The sequence below is a fragment of the Gekko japonicus genome, unplaced genomic scaffold (assembly GCF_001447785.1).
Source record: "Gekko japonicus isolate JY-2015 unplaced genomic scaffold, Gekko_japonicus_V1.1 scaffold794, whole genome shotgun sequence".
Lineage (NCBI taxonomy): Eukaryota > Metazoa > Chordata > Lepidosauria > Squamata > Gekkonidae > Gekko > Gekko japonicus.
In genome coordinates, this window is record NW_015164692.1 from 354,620 (window position 1) to 376,510 (window position 21,891).

Genomic DNA, 21,891 nt, shown 5'->3' on the forward strand with positions numbered 1-21,891 from the left:
GAGAGAAGGAGAGAAAGAGGAAGAGATAGAGAGCGCGAGAGAGAGAGAGATCAGTTGTGCTTGGATATTTTCTGCCAAGCAAAAAAAAAAAATCAGTCTCAATGAATTATTCCCTTAAAGCATCCGTTGCTTTTTCTCAACTTGTCAGAGACTTTTCAAAAACACGGCAGCTCACTGTGAGGCCCAGATTTTTAAAAACACCAAATGTACAGATTGTGTATGTGTGTGTGTGGGGGGGGAGATGACAGAGGGAGGCAGAGAATAGGCCGTCCCCTTTGCATTATCGTATTGCCTATTAAACTACTGCCAGGTGGGTGGAGAGCTCTCCCAGTTGCTGAGTTAGTAATGCCTCTGTCTTCAGCACGGACACAGCGCCTGGTTCCAGTAGCAGCAGCTATTTGACATAATGACTGGGTGTGGGGGAGGCAGCAGAATCTCACAGGGTCATGCCTTTGAGATTTATGGCTTTGTCACTTTGCACAGTAATATTCTGTGGTCAGAAGCCAGGCATGGGCGTGGAGGGGAAGGTGGGCGGCAGAAGAGAGTAAGTCCAGAGGCGATTGAGATGATAGAGGCCACTGAGGAAGACATCCCCTGCAGATATCGAAGGCACTTTCCTCTGTTTCCTTTGCTCTTCCCTCACTTATCTGTTTCTTAGTCCGTCACAGTCTTTCTCCGGCCACTGTTCCTCTCGATTTCCTGCTCCTGAATGTCTCTCAGCGGCTCCCAGTCCTTTTCTAGCGCCACAAAACACCACTTGCCCCCCACAGACGTCTGCCTTAATCAAACCCCAGCCAAACTAAAAAACTTTCCTTTCCTTTGCAGAGGCTGGACAGCAAGCATTCTGAGTAGGGATGCCAGCCTCCAGGTGGGCCCTGGAGATCCCCCAGAATTACAGCTCATCTCCAAACCAATGCTCCCTCTAAGCTGTGGAGTCTTGTGAGCAAAAATTCTACTTTGTGAGCGACTGGCATTAAAGTTGTGAGCGAGCAATTTGGCTGCTGCATCAATTAGTTGGCTCAGCAGCCGTCGTTCCTGAGCTAAGACAAACAATGTGTGAGCCAGGGGCTAAAAAACTGAGCTAGCTCACACTAACTCAGCTTAGAGGGAACACCGCTCCAAACTACAGAGATCAGTTCCCCGTGAGAAAATGGCTGCTTTGGAGGGTGGATTCCGTGGCCTTGCACCCTACTGAGGTCTCTGTCCTCCCCAGGCTCCATCCCCAAATCTCCAGGAGTTTCCCAATCTGGATCTGGCATCCCTACCCCCCCACTCCCTGCCAGTTGCCAGGGGGGACCTGGCAACCCTTATTCTGAGATATCCCCCCCCCCGAACAATTAGAAGGTTTGGGAACATCCCTTGACACAGCTAATTGATGTCACGTGAGGCTCTGCCAGCACCAGTGCAGTACAATGACAACAGGAAGAAGGATCCTATCCAGTAAGACCATAAAATATATATTTTTTTTAAAAAAAAGAAAAAAAATCTAGTCCAACACTTTTTCACACAGTGGCCAAAAATACCAGGTGCCATCAGGAGGTCCAGCAGTGGGGCCAGGACACTAGAAGCCCTCCCGTCAGGCACCTGAAGCCAACAACCCCTGATCTTTTTGCTTTTGTTTTTTTTCATCCACAGTGGTTTCCAGTGTAGCAGGACTTCACAAACAGAGGCACTTTATGGGGCTTTGTTCTATATAGTCAAGCATCGGCTGCTTTTTCAGTTCCTATCACCCTTCACATTGGAGATTATAACATGGATGGCTATCCAGATGCACTTGCCATATTGAGAAACACATCTGGAAGGTATAGTATTGTCAGTAAAAGAGGGCGGAAATGTCGGGTCTTCTTCTTGGTTTTATTGTTCATTACTGCCACCTTGAAATACCGCAGTCCTCTCTAGGTGTTGAATCGCTGCTTCTTAAGAAGCACCCAAAGGGTATGAGAATGGGTCTATTCATCAGTGCTAAGGAGACTCTCGATCTTTTCTGTCACTTAATGGGATTTTGCAAGTGGCAGTCCAGGCAGAAAAGAGTATTGAGCAGAGATAAGTATGTTTTATCCTCACCACATGGAACCAAGCAACAAAGAGTTAGGTGTAAGTGGAATGGTTAGACAGGGTTGTTGTTGTTGTTTTTTATCTCCGTCCTAGGATGCCAGCTAGTACATGTAGGAAAACATGGCAAAACTGCATTGTGCTGCTGATATATCTGCAGCAGAATATTTCTGCAGCTGCAAATGGAGACGTAAAAATTCCCAAAAACTTTGAAACCAAAGTGTCCTCTATTCCCCACACCTGGAAATAAAGACCCAGTATATTTTTGCAAATAGTGGAACATATGCAGTACTGTCCTGTCAGACCTAAACATATTTTACTGATATTACAACGTTAATTGTATTATGGATAACTTGGCATGTAAAATTATGGGGGGGGGGGTGTATTTTTTTTAGCATTTGAAAGCTATAAATGGCTTTATTATATTAAAATGAGACCTGTGAGTTTACCTAGTGTTAGAGATGGAGCTTCAGGCAAGATATTCAGAGATCCTCAAGTACAGCTTAATTTTTGCCAGCTAGGAGATTTGGGGGGGGGGGGGGGGTGAAAAAAAAAAAATCTGTCAGCGTAGTCATGCTATGTTTTATTGTAATTGTGTGTGGGGGGGGGGATTGTTGCAAGCTGTTTGGGGAAGTTATAAAATTGGGAATGGTGAAGGAATTTAAAAATATAAATGGGGGACAAAAACCCAAGATTTTGTTACCTGAGCTTGGAAATGGCGTTCCTTCAGTAGAAGGCAGAAATGGAGAAGATGCAGCAGCTCTTGTCCTCTCCCAGTCTCCCTTGCCCCCACTGTAATTGGAGGAGGGACTTGGAGAGCCTCAGAAAGCTCCACCCCATCCTTGATGTTAATTCCATTCACCCAATGGGGGCTTTCGGCTTGTGTTCCTCAAATCATAGCCCTGTGAAATGTGGCAAAACTATCTTTCAAACCGAAGGGATACGGAGTTGGGGGCCTGCTGAAGAGCAGGAAGAGTTTTTAAAAAATCACACTGGGCATGTGTAAAGTAGCTCTCGAGATCCCAGTTATAATTAGCATGTCATCTTTCAGTTCGTTACGAGGTTTTCAGGATCTGGCAACTAACGTACACCCACGTGATATCCAGAATCCCAAGCATACAGGCAGTAGTTAAATGGGTTAAGTTAAAAAGCGTTCATTGCTCCTGGGAGTCAATTTTTCGGAGTCTCCCTGGTCCCTCTTAGCACCCAGGCTTCCCCCGTCCTTCCGTGACGTCAGAGCCGGCGGCGACCACACATCTCAAGATCCAGGTCTCTGTGATAACGATGTGGGTCAGCTGAAGCCCCCCTTCGAAGGTCGTTCCTGAAATGCTGAGCTCTAAAAACCCACACCCAACTCCGCCTGCCTCTTTCTTTTTGTACTTAGAAACGCAGGGAATATTTTACTGACAACTTCCACCTTTTTCGCCTTTGCTAACTGGGAAGTAAGAACTGCGGTTCTGCTGATCGTAGGTTCTACTTACACCATCTTCCCCCTCACCCCCCCCCGCTTTATTTTAAACACTGTGACTAGCGAGCGGCTGTAGCCTTTTTACCCCGGAGGCTCTCGGTTCCTGGCAGTGGTTGCAGCACACGCTGTCAGCTCCATTTTTTGCCCCAGGCAGCTCCTCTCCCCTCAAGCAGTTGTTGACCCATTTCATTTTGATGGGTACAGTGTAGATGCATTTTCTGGTAGCTGTCATAGGCGTTTCTGCTCAATCTCCAGCCGTTTGTCGCCGGAATAACCGCTGTCATCCTGACCCAAAACTGCTGCCACCTAGGTCCCCTTTACTGTGCCGCGTACGAGTGCATAGACGTGTTATCTTCTAATAATTTATGGCCGGCAGCCGCTGTACGGCACCAAGAACGCAAAACGGCCGCTGCGATGTTTCAGATAATTGCATTCAAAATATTTACAAGGTGCCTCCTTCATTTCTAGCAAGAACTGTTGTTTCACCAGAACAGGTGAGTAATTTGACCCAGTTCTCGAAAGCTAACTCACAAAGATTAAAAGTAGCACACGAGGCGAAAATAAAAGAATTCGACAGTCGCAGTATAAGGATTCTTTAGTTTATGTATTTACTTTTAGACCCTTCCTTTCTCCCTAGTGGGGTTCCAAAGTGGCTTACGTTGTCCTCTCCTCTGCTTTATCCATACAACCCCCCTCTGAGGTAGGCTAGGCTGAGTGTATATGACGGGCTCAAGGTCACCCAGCTAGCTTCAAATGGGAATTCAAACCTGGGTTTCACAGATTGTAGTCTGACATTCTAACCACCACCCAACACTGTTCTGGGGGTGGGGGGGTCCCGTGTCCCCCGTTAACAGAATTTCAGAGGCCATGAAGAAGAAGAAGAATGGATTTATATCCCACCCTTCACTACCCAACGGAGTCTCAGAGTGGCTTACAAACTCCTTTCCCTTCCCCTCCCCACAACAGACACCCTGTGAGGGAGGTGGGGCTGAGTGACAGAAACTGCTCTTTTTCAAGAACAGCTGTGCCAGAACTATGGCTTGCCCAAGGTCATCCAGCAGGTGCAAGTGGAGAAGTGGGGAATCAAACCCGGTTCTCCCAGATAAGAGTCCGCGCACTTAACAGTGCCAGTTTGGTGTAGTGGTTAAGTGCGCGGACTCTAACCTGGGAGAACCGGGTTTGACTCCCCACTCCTCCACTTGCACCTGGCTGGATGACCTTGGGCAAGCCGTAGTTCTGATAAGATCTGTTCTTGAAAAAGAGCAGTTTCTGTCAAGAGCTCTCTCAGCCTCACCTACCTCACAGGGTGTCTGTTGTGGGGAGGAGAAGGGGAAGGAGTTTGTAAGCCGCTCTGAGACACCTTTGGGTAGTGAAGGGTGGGATATAAATCCAATCTCTTCTCCTTCTTCTTCTTAACCACTACACCAGATAGTGCTACATGGGTGTAAGGAGAGTTATGCCAAAAGGAATGCTCATGTGGATCTCAGCTGACATCTTCCTAACTCATTGAGACAGTCTTCTTTCCCAGACAGCTTTTGTTGTATTTCGGTGGCCATCCGTTCTTAAACTAGCATACGGCAGCTTCATGTTGCTCTGCTTACTGTGTGGATAGCTGGGAGGGGGAGGGTAATCCTCAAATACCTTGTAATGCTTTGAAAAATCCCTTTGAATCCTCATTTTAAAAGCTCTGTGAAAGCAGATTACTGCGGCAGACTCGAGATGTAATCCATAATAAAAAATGAGATTTTAAAAATGTGTGTGTTTGAACCCAAAATCTTGTTCTATAAACGTAACACTTTAGTGACATCTATGAATTAACTGTAAAATAGTGTTTCTGAGCTGGGCATTTAAAAATGAAAACGAAAGAGAAGAAGAACATTCTTTATTGGCCTCCATGGAACCAGTTGACATGTGGATCAGTTAATTTATTGGACGCTTACCAATGAATCCATCTGCTTAATAAGCCTGTTGGTATCCGGGCATGGACTGTTTAACCTTCATGAAGAACTAGAGTGATACTGGGCTGTCTTTGCTGCCTCCCCCCCCCCCCCCCCCGCCCCAGTTTATGGGACGATATTTGACTTTTATTTACTGACTTGCATCGTTTATGATTCACCTTTCTCACTGAGACGTGACGACAGATTATAAAAATTAAAAACCAACAATGCAGTAAAAACAAAATAAAAATAATTTTAAAAACTAACTAGAAAACTTGCACAGACATCGGGTTGGATCCAGACTAAAATTTCCAGTGGCAGAATGGGAATTCCATGGCCTCTCCTTCTCACTGCTCTCCATGAAACACTGCTTCTGGGAGATAGAAGGGGCCTGCAGCGGGAAAGGGGAATCACTGGCGGTCACCCATTGCGGTCTGGATCCAACTCAGTAAAGCTACCGTATTTATTCGCATTACGTTTTTATTTCCCCATTCCACTAAGTGGCGGCTCAGGGTAGTACATATACCTCACCCTCCATTTTGTCCAACTCTCAGCCAACCCACTGGTGAATGATCATCCAAGAGAAAGAATAAGTAGCCCAAGTGAATGCTCTGGCTGGACGGGGGTTTCCCAGTCTTTAAATCCAGTCCCTTCTCAGTCTTAAATCACTGCACTGAATAGAATACTGCTTGCTAGAGAGCTGTTCACCTGAATGAATTCAGGCGGGAAGAAGAAGAAGAAGACGACGATAATGATTTATACCCCGCCCTTTACCCGGAGTCTCAGAGCGGCTTACAAACTCCTTCCCCTCCCCACAAAAGGCACCCTGTGAGGTAGGTGGGGCTGAGAGAGCTCTGACAAAAACTGCTCTTTTTCAAGAACAGCTCTTATCAGAACTATGGCTTGCCAAAGGCAACCTCAGCCTGATAGGACCAGTATGTTATAAACCAACTAAAAATTCCATGACTGTGCCTTTGGGTTAGGATATTACTACAAAAATCTGGGCTTTTCCTGAAGAGTATTGAATAAAAACAGATTTTTTTTAATGCTATACTAGCTTGAATCCAGCACCGGAGAGGTCATAGCGGTACACAGTTATAGTGGCATACAATGGAAAGTGCTTCAGCCACTAAGAATATGTGTGTGTTTTTTAAGTAATTATACAATTCAGGTTCATAAAGCCAGCACCGTCAGGTGGGAAATTGTTGCAAATGACAACTGCCTCAGAGCACGTGATGACATTTTATTGCCTGAAACTGAAAACCAGTCTGTCCCTGTAAAGAAACTGGGTGGGAGACCCCTGAGAGCGATACATAAACTGCTCTGAATGGAAAGCGGCGTGCAAGTGTAATAAATGTGACATTTGCAACACCACGTTCCACGTGGCGGTCTCAATAGCTACATTATGGAGCAATCGCATTTCCAGTGTTGAAGTTCTCAGCACAGGAAAAGACGGTGCTAAGAAACGCCATTCCCTCCCCTCCTCCCAAGCAGCTATTCAACTTCAGATGAAAATTTAACTACAACACCAAAATCATTAATAATATAAAAAACAAAACTTCACATGCATGCTTTATCTTCATATCTTCTTCTTCATCTTCTTTCTTCTCCCAAAATTATTACAAAATGTTTATGAGATTTTCAAACAATCTTATCTCATTATAATAATTTTACAATATATTAGATGAAAATCTGAGATGAAACAAACAAGTAAAAAAGATTGCATTTTCATTTTGTTTTGTAGGCTGGTGTTAAGTACCTGGGCAAGTCTTCCTTTTTTTAATACCCCCTTTTCCACAAAACGTTGTTAGTAATGGTTCTAAAATGAGTTCTTTAGGCTGCAAATGTTTAAAATCTATGCTTTGTAATGGAATACCCACCTCGGATGTGTAGTTGATGGACTGAAGTCAGTAGTTGCGTATGGGGGACTTGACTTGAATGAATATCCTGCCCTGTTCCTGCTAGTGCCACCAACTTTTCCTGTCCCCACAGCCATATGGGGATGCAATGAACATAACTATGTGCACTCAACATGCTGCAATTGTTCCCTTCTCAGTTGATCTCTGGTTCCTCCCCCCTGCCCATTTAATTTTTACCGTCAATATAATAGTCAACATTGGCTCCATCTGCAGATACTTAAACCTGAGGATCAGGGCCATGTACAGACTATGGACATTTATTTATTTATTTATTTGCAAATGGGGGGGGGACGCCGCCCAGGTGTACAGAAAACTGGGAGGAATAGGGGGGGGTTAAATCCCCCAAATGAGACAAGTGTTGCCTGCACATGTGTAGGGAGGGAGGTGGATGGAGAGGAAAGCGTCAAGAGAAGGGTGGGCATGTGGGCAGAGTGGGGAGGAGGGGGAGGAGGTGCCGGGGAGGTCAGGCTAAGGAAAGGAGAGGCTGTGGGAGGGCAAGGGGGAGGTGAGCAGTGTTCCCTCTAAGCTGAGTTGGTGTGAGCTAGCTCACAGTTTTTTAGCTTCCAGCTCACAGATTTTTTGTCTTCGCTCAGGAAGGATGGCTCCAGAGCAAGCTAATGTATGCAGTAGCAAAATTCCTTGCTCACAACTTCAATGCCAGTAGCTCACAAAGTAGAATTTTTGCTCACAAGACTCCACAGCTTAGAGGGAACATTGGAGGTGAGTATCAGTTTGAGGGGGTAAGGGATGGAAAAGAAGTAGGTTGTAGAAGGGAAAAGGTAGGAGAAGGAAGTGGCAGTGGGAGGAAAAGGCAGACAAAGGTAGCTGGGGCGGAGGACATAGGACAAAGCAGGGGCAGGGGACAAAGGCAGAGGACAAAGCAAGGACCAGTCAGGGAATTTTTCTGTGAGTTTCTCGTGAGTTCCCGCTTGTCCTTTCTAATCCAAACTCCAAAGCCTCCTCTGTTGCCTTTTGTGAATTGTAACCTTCAGGTTTTAAAGGCAGTATGACTGAAGGTCATAGAGAAGGATCAATGACTTCAAAGTTAGATAGCATTTTCTTTTGATGTTGTATGTGAAGGGCCAGCCAGAAGATCCTATGTGCAGACTAGCACTTCAGTCCCTCCATCTTTGCTAATTGCTGATCTATTCATCCAGTTTTTAATTTTACTGAAACAATTTCTGTGGGGGGAGTTTGGGGAGGGCGTAAATTGGAGAAAACATGGTTTCCTGATTAAAAGACTGCCGTTGAAAGCATTCCGATTGATCTGCGGTCACCTCCCAGCTATGCCCTGTTGCTCTGCGTGGGATGGGTTGGCCCCAATTAGGCTTTTCACAAGTAAATGCTACCCTTATTGCTTTCGTTTCTAGCCAGTGTGTGGGATGATGCTTTGTACAGACTGCAGGCACAAAAGTGATAGTAAAATCTGTTCTGCATTGTACTGACTGCATCCAGGAGACCATAAGGCTGTTTCATCCTGGCATCCCAGTGATTCCCCCCCCCAAAAAAAAAACTACTGTAATGTCTGTTGCTGCATTCTTCCAGGAATCCCATTATGGCAATACCACAATTGTCTACAAGGGAGAAATAGGTATCCTTCCAGGAAGCCAAAGTTGACTGCAACTGCCCAGGCCACTTTGAGCATATTTTCCTCATTCCCCCCGATGCAGCAGCCAAAATGCCTTTGAAAATGAGGCTCTTCAAATCCCATCAGTATTGCAACCCATATCTGAAAGGTCCATTGACACAGATTGCAGCTAGCTACACACTTCCAGCTTCAGTTGTCGATGGTGCTTATTTTTAAAGAGCTGCAATAATTTTGCCAAATTTTTAAAGGTAATTATTTCATTTGGATGCGTATTTGAAAAAGAATCTCTTCTCCCCCCCTCCCCCCCAGTTAAATTTGACAGAGGGAGAAAGAAGATGCAGGTCTTTGTGGTCCGCAAATCAACGAACATTTCACACTTAATCTTTTATTGCATACATCCCAGATATTTAGATTTTCTGAGCTTTTAGCTACATTTTCCCTTGTTAGCATTTTTTTAGTAGATTTTTTATTTTTGTTTTCTTTTTTCCTCCTCCTTTTGGTAAATTTCTGTTTCAAGCACCCTTTGATTCAGTTGACCTTATCGACCCATGTAATTCTCACTGGGACCCCGTTCTACCACGGTATTTTAACGAGACTGTCATGCTAGCAGAATGGTTAAATAATCTTTCTGATTAATAATGTAGTAGATTAATACGGTATGCCACTTTTCCTATGTTTGAGGTTAGTCAATAAATACAAAGTCCAATAAAACCACAACAAGTATGTGTAAACCACTCATAATTCAAATCACAAGAAGTTACACTTTAAAACTGCTCAATAAAAACAACTCCTTAATCAAATCCTTTCAGAAGCTTGACTTGAAAAATACCTCACTGCTACAATCATTCATTAAAAACCAATAGAAAGAATCTTGCAGCTTCTAAGAAAAATCAACAGACTGGGCTTTTCTTGCCTATGCTGACTAAAGGGTATCTCCCTGGTCAGAAGCCATAAATCTCTAAATACCGGTACTAGGAGGCAACATTCTGCATATAAGTACCTAATCCTAATATAAATGTCTAATCGTATAAATACAGGTAAAAGGCACAAGTTATACAAGAACCAATACCAAACGTGTTTTGGCTAAAAGCCTTCCTCCATGGTAAAATTCAAACTGAGCACTCCATAAATTTAACAAAAATATACTTAAAACTCATCATACACAGAATAGACCTAAAATGAAAGGTGGGGGAGAGAACACTACTTATATGTCTGTTTATAATTTTTTTATTTTCCACACAAATAAGACAAACACAAACATACATATAATTGGGGAATTGCATTCTACATCACTGTTTTATCTGCTAAACTACCTCATACATTATCTAAATACATTTCATTTTTTCACCTTATATTATCTTGTGATCTTCTGCACATATATAAGTGAGCCAGTTTGGTGTAGTGGTTAAGTGCGTGGACTCTAATCAGGGAGAACCGGGTCTTGATCCCCCCCTCCTCCACTTGCACCTGCTGGATGACCTTGGGCAAGCCATAATTCTGGCACAGCTGTTCTTGAAAAAAAGAGCAGTTGCTGTCAGAGTTCTCTCAGCCCCACCTACTGCACAGGGTCTCTGTTGTGGGGAGGGGAAGGGAAAGGGGATTGTAAGCTGTTCTGAGACTCCCTTGGGGAGTGAAGGGCGGGGTATAAATCCAATCTCTTCTTCTTCTTAACTTATTATTTACTACTAAATCAGACTTAGTCTAAGCATTTTGTTATATTCCTCAATTAACTATATTTAAAGTCTACAAGTCTTATTTCTTCTGGATTAGACTTTAACTTAATGCTTCATTATACTTTTAAGTCCTACCTATATGTCTGTTAAGCAACAACAACAAAAATTAAATATTTTGAAATATATGGAACTGGGATAACTACCTTACTCACACTGAGACATTCACCCGTGGAGTAAATGGTGATAAATATTCTTGAGATGCAAGATGTACAATATTTCATGTGTCCATGGATCTAAACTACACATAAAGCATATGATTAAGCAACTGCATATTAAAATGTCTCCTAAATTTTAGGGGAAAAGGTATGTAGCTAACTGGGGGGGGGGAAACTAAATGGTGCAATATTTACCTACTTAGGCCCAATCTGCAATGCTCAGAGCTCAGGTACAAATAGAAAAGAATCAGCACTATGGTAGTCCACCCCCCTGAATATATGGAAAAGGTGGGGGTGAGGAAAATGTGATGCAACAGGAGAGAGAGAGAGAGAGAGAGAGAGAGAGAGAGAGAGAGAGAGAGGATGGCACAGAGGTAATAAGGTAAATTGCTTCATCCTACTTGCACTCCTCAGTCCAAAAAGTGGCCAAGTCCATCAGACACACAGCCAATCAATTAAGGGGGTTGAACTACCATAGTGCTGATTCAGACTCACAGCCAATCAATTTCTTCATTCAAACCTCTTGGCACCAGAGATCCAGATCCAGAAGGACTCCCTTTTCTTCAAATTCGAATTTGTTGTGAAAAGTGCACTTGCAGCTTTTCTATGACCCAGAACTTGACCCAGACATGAAGCAGCTTCTGTGTTCCAATATTCTCACTTTTAACTGGCCGCATTGTCATTCCTACAGACAACAAATTGCATGGGCACTGTATACAATAAATGACCCCTCTAGAGTTACAATTAACTACCAATCTAATATAGTATATTCTGGTCATTGAAGAATTTTGAAATGATTGGTTTTAAGGCAAAGGCCACAAACAAAACAATTGCCACGTGGGAAGTAACCTTCTGCCAGGGTATTGTCTAAAGTATGTTCTTTAAGTGTACTCCTGACCAGTGCTCCCTCTAAGCTGTGGAATCTTGTGAGCAAAAATTCTACTCTGTGAGCTACTAGCATTAAAGTTGTAAGCGAGTGATTTGGCTGCTGCATAAATTAGTTTGCTCTGGAGCCATCCTTCCTGAGCTAAGACGAATATGTGTGAGCCAGAGGCTAAAAAACTGTGAGCTAGCTCATACTAACTCAGCTTTGAGGGAACACTGCTCCCGACCAAGATATCTTTAAGATTTTTAGCCCTCTTGAAGGTAAATAGAGGTTTTGATCTACATCTAGGGATGACAGACAAAAGGTACCAATGCTTTTCAGTTATATTCCTCACACCAGTATAAGTGCCATCATAAATTAACGGAATGATTAATCTGTCTGGGTTGTTATTGCGAATCGTAGATGTCAACGAGGATTCTCTTGGTGTGCTCTTAGCTTTATAAAAGGCTCATTTGAGAATTTTGGAAGAATATCCTCTATTCTTTCATTTTTCCCTAAGGATGTTGACTTGTCTATAAAAATCTATACCATGGCTGCAGTTGTAAAAATCTATACCATGGAGAGCCAGTTTGGTGTAGTGGTTAAGAGCACGGACTCTAATCTGGGAGAACCGGGTTTGATTCCCCACTCCTCCACTTGCAGCTGCTGATGTGACCTTGGGTCAGTCACAAGCTCTGGCACAGCTGTCCTTGAAAAAAGCAGTTTGTGTCACTCAGCCCCACCCACCTCACAGGGTGTCTGTTGTGGGGAGGGGAAGGGAAAAGAGTTTGTAAGCTGCTCTGAGACTCCAAGTGAAGGGCGGGGTATAAATCCAATCTCTTCTTCTCTCTTCTTCTTCTTCTCCTTAGCATTTATTCTAATTTATTCTAATCCAAAACATCCTATCACTAGCAGGCTTGCTCAGGTCTTGTAAACTGAAGGCCATGGCTTCCCTCATTGAACCAATCCATTTCATGTTGGGTCTTCATCTTTTCGTCCTGCCTTCTGCTTTTCGTAGCATTATTGTTTTTTCCAGTGAGTCTTGTCTTCTTATGATATGGTAGCCTCTTTTCGTTATATAGTTTAGGTCAGGGGTGGCCAAACCTGCTCAGCGTAAGAGCCACATAGAATAAACGTCAGATGTTTGAGAGCCGCAAGGCATGAACAAATATTTGTTTATTTTAAAAATATGCATATTTGCTTTTTATTAACATTAAATGAGACTGCCAAAAATAAAAACAAAAGGGGTAAAAACAGATATTGATAATGATATTTATTTGCTTGCTAATATTTATTAGTCGAAGAGAGAGAGGAAGAGAGAGAGAGGTGAAAAGAAAGAAGGAAAGAGGTGGAAAGAAAGAGAGAGAGAAACAAAGAAAGGAAATAGATGGGGGGGAGGGAAAGTATGCCTCCCCTTCGCCTCCCCAGCCCCCCTGCCAGGAGCCGCACAATATGTGTGAAAGAGCCGCATGTGGCTCCCGAGCCGCAATTTGGCCACCCCTGGTTTAGGTCATACCATGTCATTATTCTTCATTAGGGAAAAAAAGATTTACATTGGACAAGAATAATAGAGATTGTTTAACTTACAGCAGCAAAAACTGAATCCGCCTTCACCATTGTCCCCTTTGCTGAAAAAAATGACACATAATTGGTGTTCCTTTATAGATTGATGTTTATAAATATGCAAATCTTGTTCCAATGGCCTTAAAATCCAGCAGTACGTTCCATGCCAAGCGCAGGCCACATGTTGCCCGTCTGTGAACTAAGCCTCTGGAAGCAGTGACCAAATTAATTTGCACATCCAGTCATAAGGAGCCTACTGAGTCTAAACAAGAGGTGTCAAACCTACGGCCCGTGGGCCAGAAGTGGCCTGCCCAGGGCTTTAATCTGGCCTGTGAGTGGGGCTCTCTTCTCCCCCCCCCATCCTCTCCCCTGCCCGTACACCCTTCTGAGCTGGAGCTGGAGTGTAGGGAGCAGAGGGCGGGGCTGCCAAACTTCCCAACTCGCTCGGCCTTTGAGTGTGTTCCTCTCTGCCTCCCAGCCACCACTTCCAGCCTTCGTCATCCTCTTCACAGGTAGGGGCTCCAGGGTGTCCTGCTGCTGTGATCCTTGTGCTTTTTTTGGTAGTTTTATTTTAAAAATTGCATTGCCAAGCCCAGGTTTTTTTTTTTTTTGGGGGGGGGGGGTTGGGACCAACCACAGTTAAAATATAGAGTTCTGCAAACTCAAGGAACTCCAGTTTTGCAGAGAAATATTAGTTTTAACACCCCTCTTCCTAATGTGGGGCTCCAATGGAATAACAGAACAACTGCTGAAGAGAGCAACTAAAATTATTATCTTAAACCACCCTGTAAAAAACCCCTGAGAACCTGGAAAGCCACTCCCACTTTGAGTAGACCTGGGAGGGGGGAGACGCTTGCAATGCTCATCCATTTCATGTTTTCCCCTGGGTCCTAGGCTTAGAGCATTTGTATTTTTAGTTCCTTCTGTGATCCTTGTGCTGCTTCTTGATGTTTTATTTTAAAAGTAGCATTGCCAAATCCCAGTATTCTATCATCTTTCCATGTTAGGCAGGCATCTTTAAGGGGGGGGGGGGGAGATTTGGGACCAACCACAGTTAAAATACAGAGTTCTACAAACTCAAAGAACTCCAGTTTTGAAAAGAAATATTAGTTTTAACACCCCCCTCCTAAAGTGGGGCTCCAGTGGAACATGTCTGTTACCTGGCATTACATTTTATGACACACATGGCCCAGCCCTGCAAAGTCCCATTTATGTCAGATCATGGCCCTCATAACAAATAAGTTCGACATTCCAGGTCTAAACAGTTCCGTTGAATATGAATTTTTCACCCCTCTGTATAAACCACTCTCTGTGATAGAGAGATGTTGGGCCTTGATTAGCAGCCTTTGTGTCTTGTGCATTTTATGCTAGACGTGTGTGTGTGTGATTGTGTTAGCTTTGGATGTGTAACACCCCAGCCCCTTTTCAGTTTCAGAAACAAACAATGAACAGCTTCTCTGATTACTACAACTGAGGAAGCCATCCCTTCTCTCTTACCCCCACCCCACAAAAGAACAAGGGAACATTCCATTGCATGTAAATATGAAAGGGGGGAATTTCTTAATTCTGGGTGGCTTCAAGGTTCAGTTAGAAATTGCTTATTAATGAATGCCCTCGTTTCAGTGCAAGTTAAAAGCTTTTAAGAAAGCAAGTGATTTTTTCTTCTTCTTCCAGGAGACAAATTGTTCTGACTTTTAAGGAATAATTGTACACAGCTGCTTAATTGAAGATAATTTGGGTGAGATGTCAACCCCATTTTAAAATGCAGGGAGAGAAGAAGAAAGATAATAAGAAGACTAGAGAATGAAGATGTCTTCCTTGATCCCTCCCCCCCACACACACACACATACACATTCCCTTAGTGTAGGAGTGGGAAACAAAACAGATTTTGTGCACTGAGCAAAAGAAATAATTATATATGAGAAATGCATGAGGGATCCATATTTAATATATTCTGCTGAGTGATTTCCTTGCCCTAATTCTGGAACCACGCATGTCTGGTTCCAGCTGGCAGCTGTTCAAACAAGTTTTCAAAGATGCAACATCAATTTCAGCCCTTTGCTGCGATTTTTCTCCTTTATTGTAGAATCTTTTATTTTCTTACAACCTGTAACGTGGTTAGAATTTGAGTTCAGTGTCACTTTTTAATGCGAGAGTAAAAGGTAGATAAAGATATATGCTCTTGGAGTGGGGGTGGGTGGGATTGAGAGATTTTGAAAAAAACAAAACAAAACCCAAACCCAGATTTCTCCTAATGGCAAATGAGCTGCCAAAGGTGGTTATAAATATTTATAAATTCTTATAAAATCTGAGCTGATAATTGGCAGGGGAGACTCGTAACAGAAAACACTTAGCATGCCATTTTAGAGCGGAAATATCTTGACAGTAGTTAACGGTAGCAATAAAAGACTGAAGTTTCCATGACTGTCATGAAACTGGCCATGCTTAGGTAGCCTAAATCAGATGAATGACTGATAAGATATTTGTCATGCGCCCTAGAACTCAGCTGCTTCTGCACAGAGATGGGTGGAAGAACAGCGCTATCGCTTCTCTCAGCGTTTAATGTTTTCACTGCCAAGTACCCTTTTTAATATACATATGAACCCTTGGCTGCACATTCAGAACATAATTTTGATCCCTCATAAAGATTCACTTTAATTTTGATGGATACAGTACCACCTAGGGAATAATGTAGAAGCCTTCATTGGTGCTTCAGGAAAAAAAAAATGCTTTGAGATTGCCAAAATTGGTACAAAAGATAACCATTTGTTTATAGTCCCCCCCCCTCTTTATTACTAGAATATATGGGGATGGAGAAGAACATCTGGTGATCAGGCAGACGGCAAGCTGAAATCCAGCAGATGCATTGCACAGTGGGTTTAAGAAACAAGTTATTTAGTGGAAGACGCAGTTGTATAAAACAGCTTAACGCTACAATTAGCCGAGGTTGTCTCCTCACCACGTGAGGGGTGCATCCGATCTTGGGATCGAGCAGATGGCCTTGTGAGGGCAGGCATTGCTATTCTGTTCAGGCGAGCCTCGTCTTCCTCGTTGTTCCATAGCAGCTTGACCCGTATTCTGGTCTTAAATTTTCAGCAGCAGCAGCCAGCTGGCTTATTTGTTGCTTCAAAGTAGATAATCCCCGCATGAGCAATTCCGATGTTGGCAGCAAAACTCTCGTTTAAATATCTGCTTGCTCTATCCGTGGAAGATTCTTTTCTGTACAGCCATTTCCAGCCTTAGAGGTAGCGCAGGGCCTCGGCCTTGTGCGACTGGATCGCCAAAAGCAGACACCGCAGGCAAACCAAACAAAAGAACAAACTACATCTGTTGGGCCTGTCCTGGAATTCAGTGGCCGGCTCATCCAAAGCCTCAGGCTAAGAGCTTGAAGGGCCAAGAGTTGTTTAGGTCAGAGGTTTCCAGCCTTTTTGTTACAATGACCCACAAGTCCAAATTCCCTTGGTATCGTGACCCATCCAGGGCTGGCTTGAGAGTTTGGCACCCTAGGCAAACTATGACCTTGGCACCCATCTAGTCCAGCATTCAATTTTCTACAATGGGTAACCAACGAACATTGTACAAAGGGTGCAGCTGCCCCCTTCATGACCCCCAAGCAAGTGGCAGGTCCAGCCTTAGACCACCTTCTCCTTCTCCATGACTCCCTCTTATCTCCTCCAAGAGTCTCACTCACTCCAGTGGCAATCAGGACGTTTTACTTGATCGACATGTGCATGCAGTGAAGAAAGAATACCAGCTAATCTATGACATGGGAGATACTGTTTCCAGGGTCAGATCTTGGTTTCCAAGACACAAAAGTGAGCCATGGAACAGGCGGGGGTGGCCATTAAGGAGGGCTGGCCTGAAACCCGCTTTCAGAGTCTTCACAGCCCACATTTGGGTCCTCCTGACCCACGGGTTGGGAGACACTGCTTTAAGTCTTGCCAAAGGCTCAGTTCTTTGGCTGCATCCAAGCTTTCTACCTGGAACAGAATGGGAAAATGAAAGCTCAACAAAGATGTCCCCTTCCTTGTTAGAAAACAGGAAGCAGCTTGTGGCTTTGTGGGCCAGAGTTTAGGAGCAAGCACTGTCTTTCCGGAACCCATTCTGTTACGTAATCAAAGGAAGAGTTAAATCTGTGAGTGTCACGCTGCCCCTTGGTCCTTGGGGTGGCGCCCCCTGTAGCCGTGTTGCTGCCGTCCACGTCCTGCCTCTGGGAAGGAAGGGGTGGACGAGTGATCCAGGCGGCAGTCCGGTAACAAAAGGGGGGGAGCGAGGGGCCTCAGACAGGCAGGGGACGGGGTTCAGTTCACCCCTCCGGTCCCTCTGCCAGCACACTGTGACTTCTCCCACACTCTCTCTCTCTCCTTCTCTTTCTCTCTCTCGTTCTGCATCAGCTCCTCCTTCTCCGCGTGCTCCTCTTTCCCGGCCCCTGCTCCACCCCATCTTTTATATCCCTTTCCCCACTCCCGGGACCGCGCTTCCACCCCCTGGCTTGGCCCCGCCCCCCTTCAACTAGGGAGACGCCAGCAGGACGTTTCCCGGCTGGGCATTGGAGTGCCACCGGCGGCCCCTGTGCCGCACCGCCGCCACCGTCCTGCTGCTCTTGCTGCTCTGCGGTCGTCCGTGGTGTGTCAGCTCGCTCTCCCCGTTCATCTCCATGGTGACGGCTCCACGGGCTCTGGTCGCATCTGCGGGCCCGTCTGGCGTGGTGCTCGGCGTCTGCCTTCACCTCCATCTCTGGGCGTTTGGATCCGTCTCCCCCCAGTAAGGCAGGCGGCGAGGGTCTTGCGGGGTTTGGTGGTGGCTCTGGGGTCTGACTATCCTGGCCCGCGACCCCCAGAGCGGGACAGAGAGTGAACTGCAGCTATTCATTTTGCCAGTTCCGTCATACAGGGTGCCCTTCTCCCATTGGCATTTAATGTATTATATAATTTCTAGTAGTATTTGTCCTCTGGGCACTCACTGTGGTGTACATTAATACAATACAAAATGAATAAAATAGTTAAAAACTCCAAACAATGCTAAAAAGGCCAAAAGCAGTGTTCCCTCTAATCTGAGTTAGTGCGAGCTAGCTCACAATTTTTTAGCCTCTGGCTCCCACATTTTTGTCTTAGCTCAGGAAGGATGACTCCAGAGTAGACTAATATATGCAGTAGCCAAGTCGCTCGCTCACAGCTTTAATGCTTAGTAGTTTTCAGCCACCAATAGGAAGACAGCAGGGATGACACTAGGTGGGTCTCTTGGGGAAGCCTAGTCCTTAAAAAGGGTGCCACCCCTGAAAGAGCCCTGTGCCATAGCTTTCACAGCCTTGCCCAAGTAAAAGAATGCGGAACTGCGCATCTTTTGCCAAGCTAAAGGAACTGCACAGAATATACAGACACATATTTAAAAAAAGAAAAGGAAAAGAAAAAAAGAAATAACTGGTGCCCTTTTGTTTTTCTTTAACATAACGAGGAATGTTCACTGTACGGAAACAAATATGCCCTTCACTTCACATTATTCATTCGATTACTTATATGAGCCGCGTTAGGTGACTCACCAAGAAATCACAACAATTAAGTTAAGAGAAGAGGAACGGGGAGGAAGAAGAAAGCCGCTGCGAGCTAGTTGCTAAGGATACATCATGAGTCGCAGCAAACCATTTAATTATTTTCCCTTCCAGCTTTTAATACTAGTACCACAGATCTAATTTTGGTGATTGATTACTATGATTAAGTGATAAGAGCTTTTTTGCGACCCTTTGCTGTGCAACTGTGCCACTAGTCCAGGAGGCCTCGTTCTTAATTGCTAGGATCTGTAACAGAGTAGAATTAAAAGGGGGCCAATGCAGCTTTCTATTTGTCCAAGGCCATGCTGGTGTATATAATGGCCTTATGACACAGGAGGGACTTAATTACATGCTTTTACCGTCATTCTCAATAATGGGTTCAAAACGGGGTGTGTTTTTAGTTCTCGGGCCATGTAGGAAGGGATGCATATAATAGGGTTTGAGGTGGTTGGGGTTATTTTGATTCATTTCCTAGGTAAGCTGCCAGCAAAACGGAATCGTCTAGTGTGTGTGTGTGTGTCTGGTTGGCATAAAACTTAGTTTCACTTAGTAGGCCCCGTAGATGCATCGTTCTCACAATCCATGATTTGTTTATTTATTATTATTTTTTTATTTTTCATCTGCCTTCCTCACTGGGACTCAAGGCGGATTACCCAGTGTAAGTCAATACAGTCCAACAGCATGGGACATCTAATAAACAGGGTTGCCATTCCCCCAACAGGTGTGGGAGTTTACCTGCTTTTGGGGGGCCCAATCCATTGCCGCCCAGCCGGCTGCTGGGGGGAGTCCCACCTCCGAAGAGCCCCATTTACGTCAATATGCCCAGCGCAATGACATCACCCGGAGGTGATGTCATCGTGCAGGACACATTGCGCTGGGGACACTCTAGCATTTGAGGAAAAACTCTATGATAACCATAGAGTTTTTTCCTCAAACACTAGACTAGAGCATCCCCCCTCAACGTGTCCTGCACGATGACATCACTTCCGGGTGATGTCGTCGTGACGTGCGCACCAAAAAGTACCGGGCACAGAGAGGGTCCCCCCAGCAGCAGCCAGGTACTGGCAGCCCTACTAATAAACAATGTCGTAGGGGTTTGGATTGCAGAAGTATGGAAGCAAGCAGAAATCTGAAACAAAGCATAAATATTAACATGAGACATTAAGCAATGCAGAATTTACATAGCAGGAGCATACTTACACCAACCTATGTTCTATGTACATAGTCGTGTAGGCCGCAGTCCCTATCCATTACAGATTGGGAGCCAGTTTAAGGAATCACTCCCTCTCTGGAGTGATTTTATGCCCGGTGTAGACATCTTCTGGCTGGCTCCGTCATTTTCCCGCACGGCTGCTTGCTGGCCTGGCCTCAGGACCCGTATGTCAATCGCCACACTGCCACCGCCTGGCCGGAACGTCCATTGCAGGCGTTCTTTTTCGTAGCCGGGAAGCTGTTTCGCCTTTTACAAGCTTGACCAGGACGTCCGACCGTCAGCTAACGCCCTCCCACAAGGGAGGTTGGCATGCCCACCCTCTCTAAGGAGTGGTTCCCATTTTATCTAATCGCCGAAGCTTTCGAATCGCTGGGTGGACGATGAGCTGGGGACAACAGGCTGGCTGCTCACACCAGTGCAGGGCTTGAACTAACACAGTTGAGATGTTAAGACAGTGGGATATACCCACTGTGCCACCGCTCCCCTTATACAAGCTTTGGTTCCACTGTAAACCAGAGATTGTAACCATGGCTCGGAGTGGGTTTGGCAAGCTGTGATTATAACCAAACCTTGGTTGTTTCGATGCACATGTGTGAACAAAGTTAATACCCAGAAATGAAGGGAGTCCTTCTGGAGTGGAGGAAGACACAGCACATGTTCCTGAGGCTGACTTACCATTTGTATTTACTTCGTATATCATCCAGCACCAAGTTCATACAATAACTACCAAGTGATTTCTGTGCTCCCTTCTGAAAAGGTGGATTTTGAGGAAGAGTTCTGGAGAACTCAAAAGCTCACACACCATTAAGTGTCATTTGATCAGTCCAATAAAAGGTGTTATATGGATTATGTGAGTGTTTTTTAAACTATGGTTGTAGAATTCCTGTGCTACATCTGCACCTATTAGTGGCGGGGGGGTGGGGGGAGCTTCAGGTAACGTGTCGACAGTATGAATGAGGTGGCCCACAACATATCCGTTCCCCTGTCTGGGATGACTTACTATGTTGTTTCAGTCAGCTTTATACTTGCAGTCACTGCTGGTCTTTGAATGTGTGCCTTTAAATTTAGAGATTTAAATTGAGTGATTTTTTTAAAAAGAGGTATTTTAAGGTTGTTTTTGTTTGTTGTGTTTACGGTTTGCTTTTCTTCCTTGGAACTCAAAAGGGCATCCGTAGAGTTCCCAGATGGTTTCTCATCCAGGCACTGATGAGCGTTGGATGTGCTGCACGACAGCTGCTGTATCGTTGTGTTCCTTCAGACCGTGTCTTTGAAACTTTGGGGACTTCAGTCTACTGAAAAATTGAAAATAACCAGTATTCTTTTTCTGTAATTCTTTCCTAAAAGTAGTGATTGAGAATTAAGTGTGTTATATCTGGAGCTGGTTAGGATGGTGACTTGGGCTTGCATGAAGTAGGGGAGCACACTTCAGTTTCCCGGCTCTGGTGCCACTGGCTGTCCATATGGTGGTTTAGCATCCAAATGGCCAAATCCTATGGAAATAGATTTTCGATTGCGCGGATGATTTCCCAGGTAAAATCCAGGTATTTGCCACACGACCTGAACCTGTTACATGCAGTGTTCCCTCTAAGCTGAGTTAGTGTGAGCTAGCTCACAGTTTTTTAGCCTCTGGCTCACACATTTTTCTCTTAGCTCGAGAACGATGGCTCCAGAGAAAACTAATTGATTCAGTAGCCAAATCACTTGCTCACAACTTTAATGCCAGTCGCTCACAAAGTAGAATTTTTGCTCGCAAGACTCCACAGCTTAGAGGGAACATTGGTTACGTGTAGGATTTTGGCAAGTCGCATGGACGACTGGTGAAGTTGGCATACCAGTTCGGTAGGGCAGTA

The 21,891-nt window shown here is 44.7% G+C and overlaps 1 protein-coding gene across 1 annotated transcript in view; it reads left to right on the forward strand.

The window, feature by feature from the left end:
• ITFG1 (integrin alpha FG-GAP repeat containing 1) overlaps nucleotides 1-21,891 on the forward strand; it is a 166,103-nt gene that overhangs the window by 75,315 nt on the left and 68,897 nt on the right. The window contains 1 exon segment of the mRNA XM_015409414.1: nucleotides 1,636-1,802. Coding sequence (XP_015264900.1) covers nucleotides 1,636-1,802 — 167 coding nt within the window.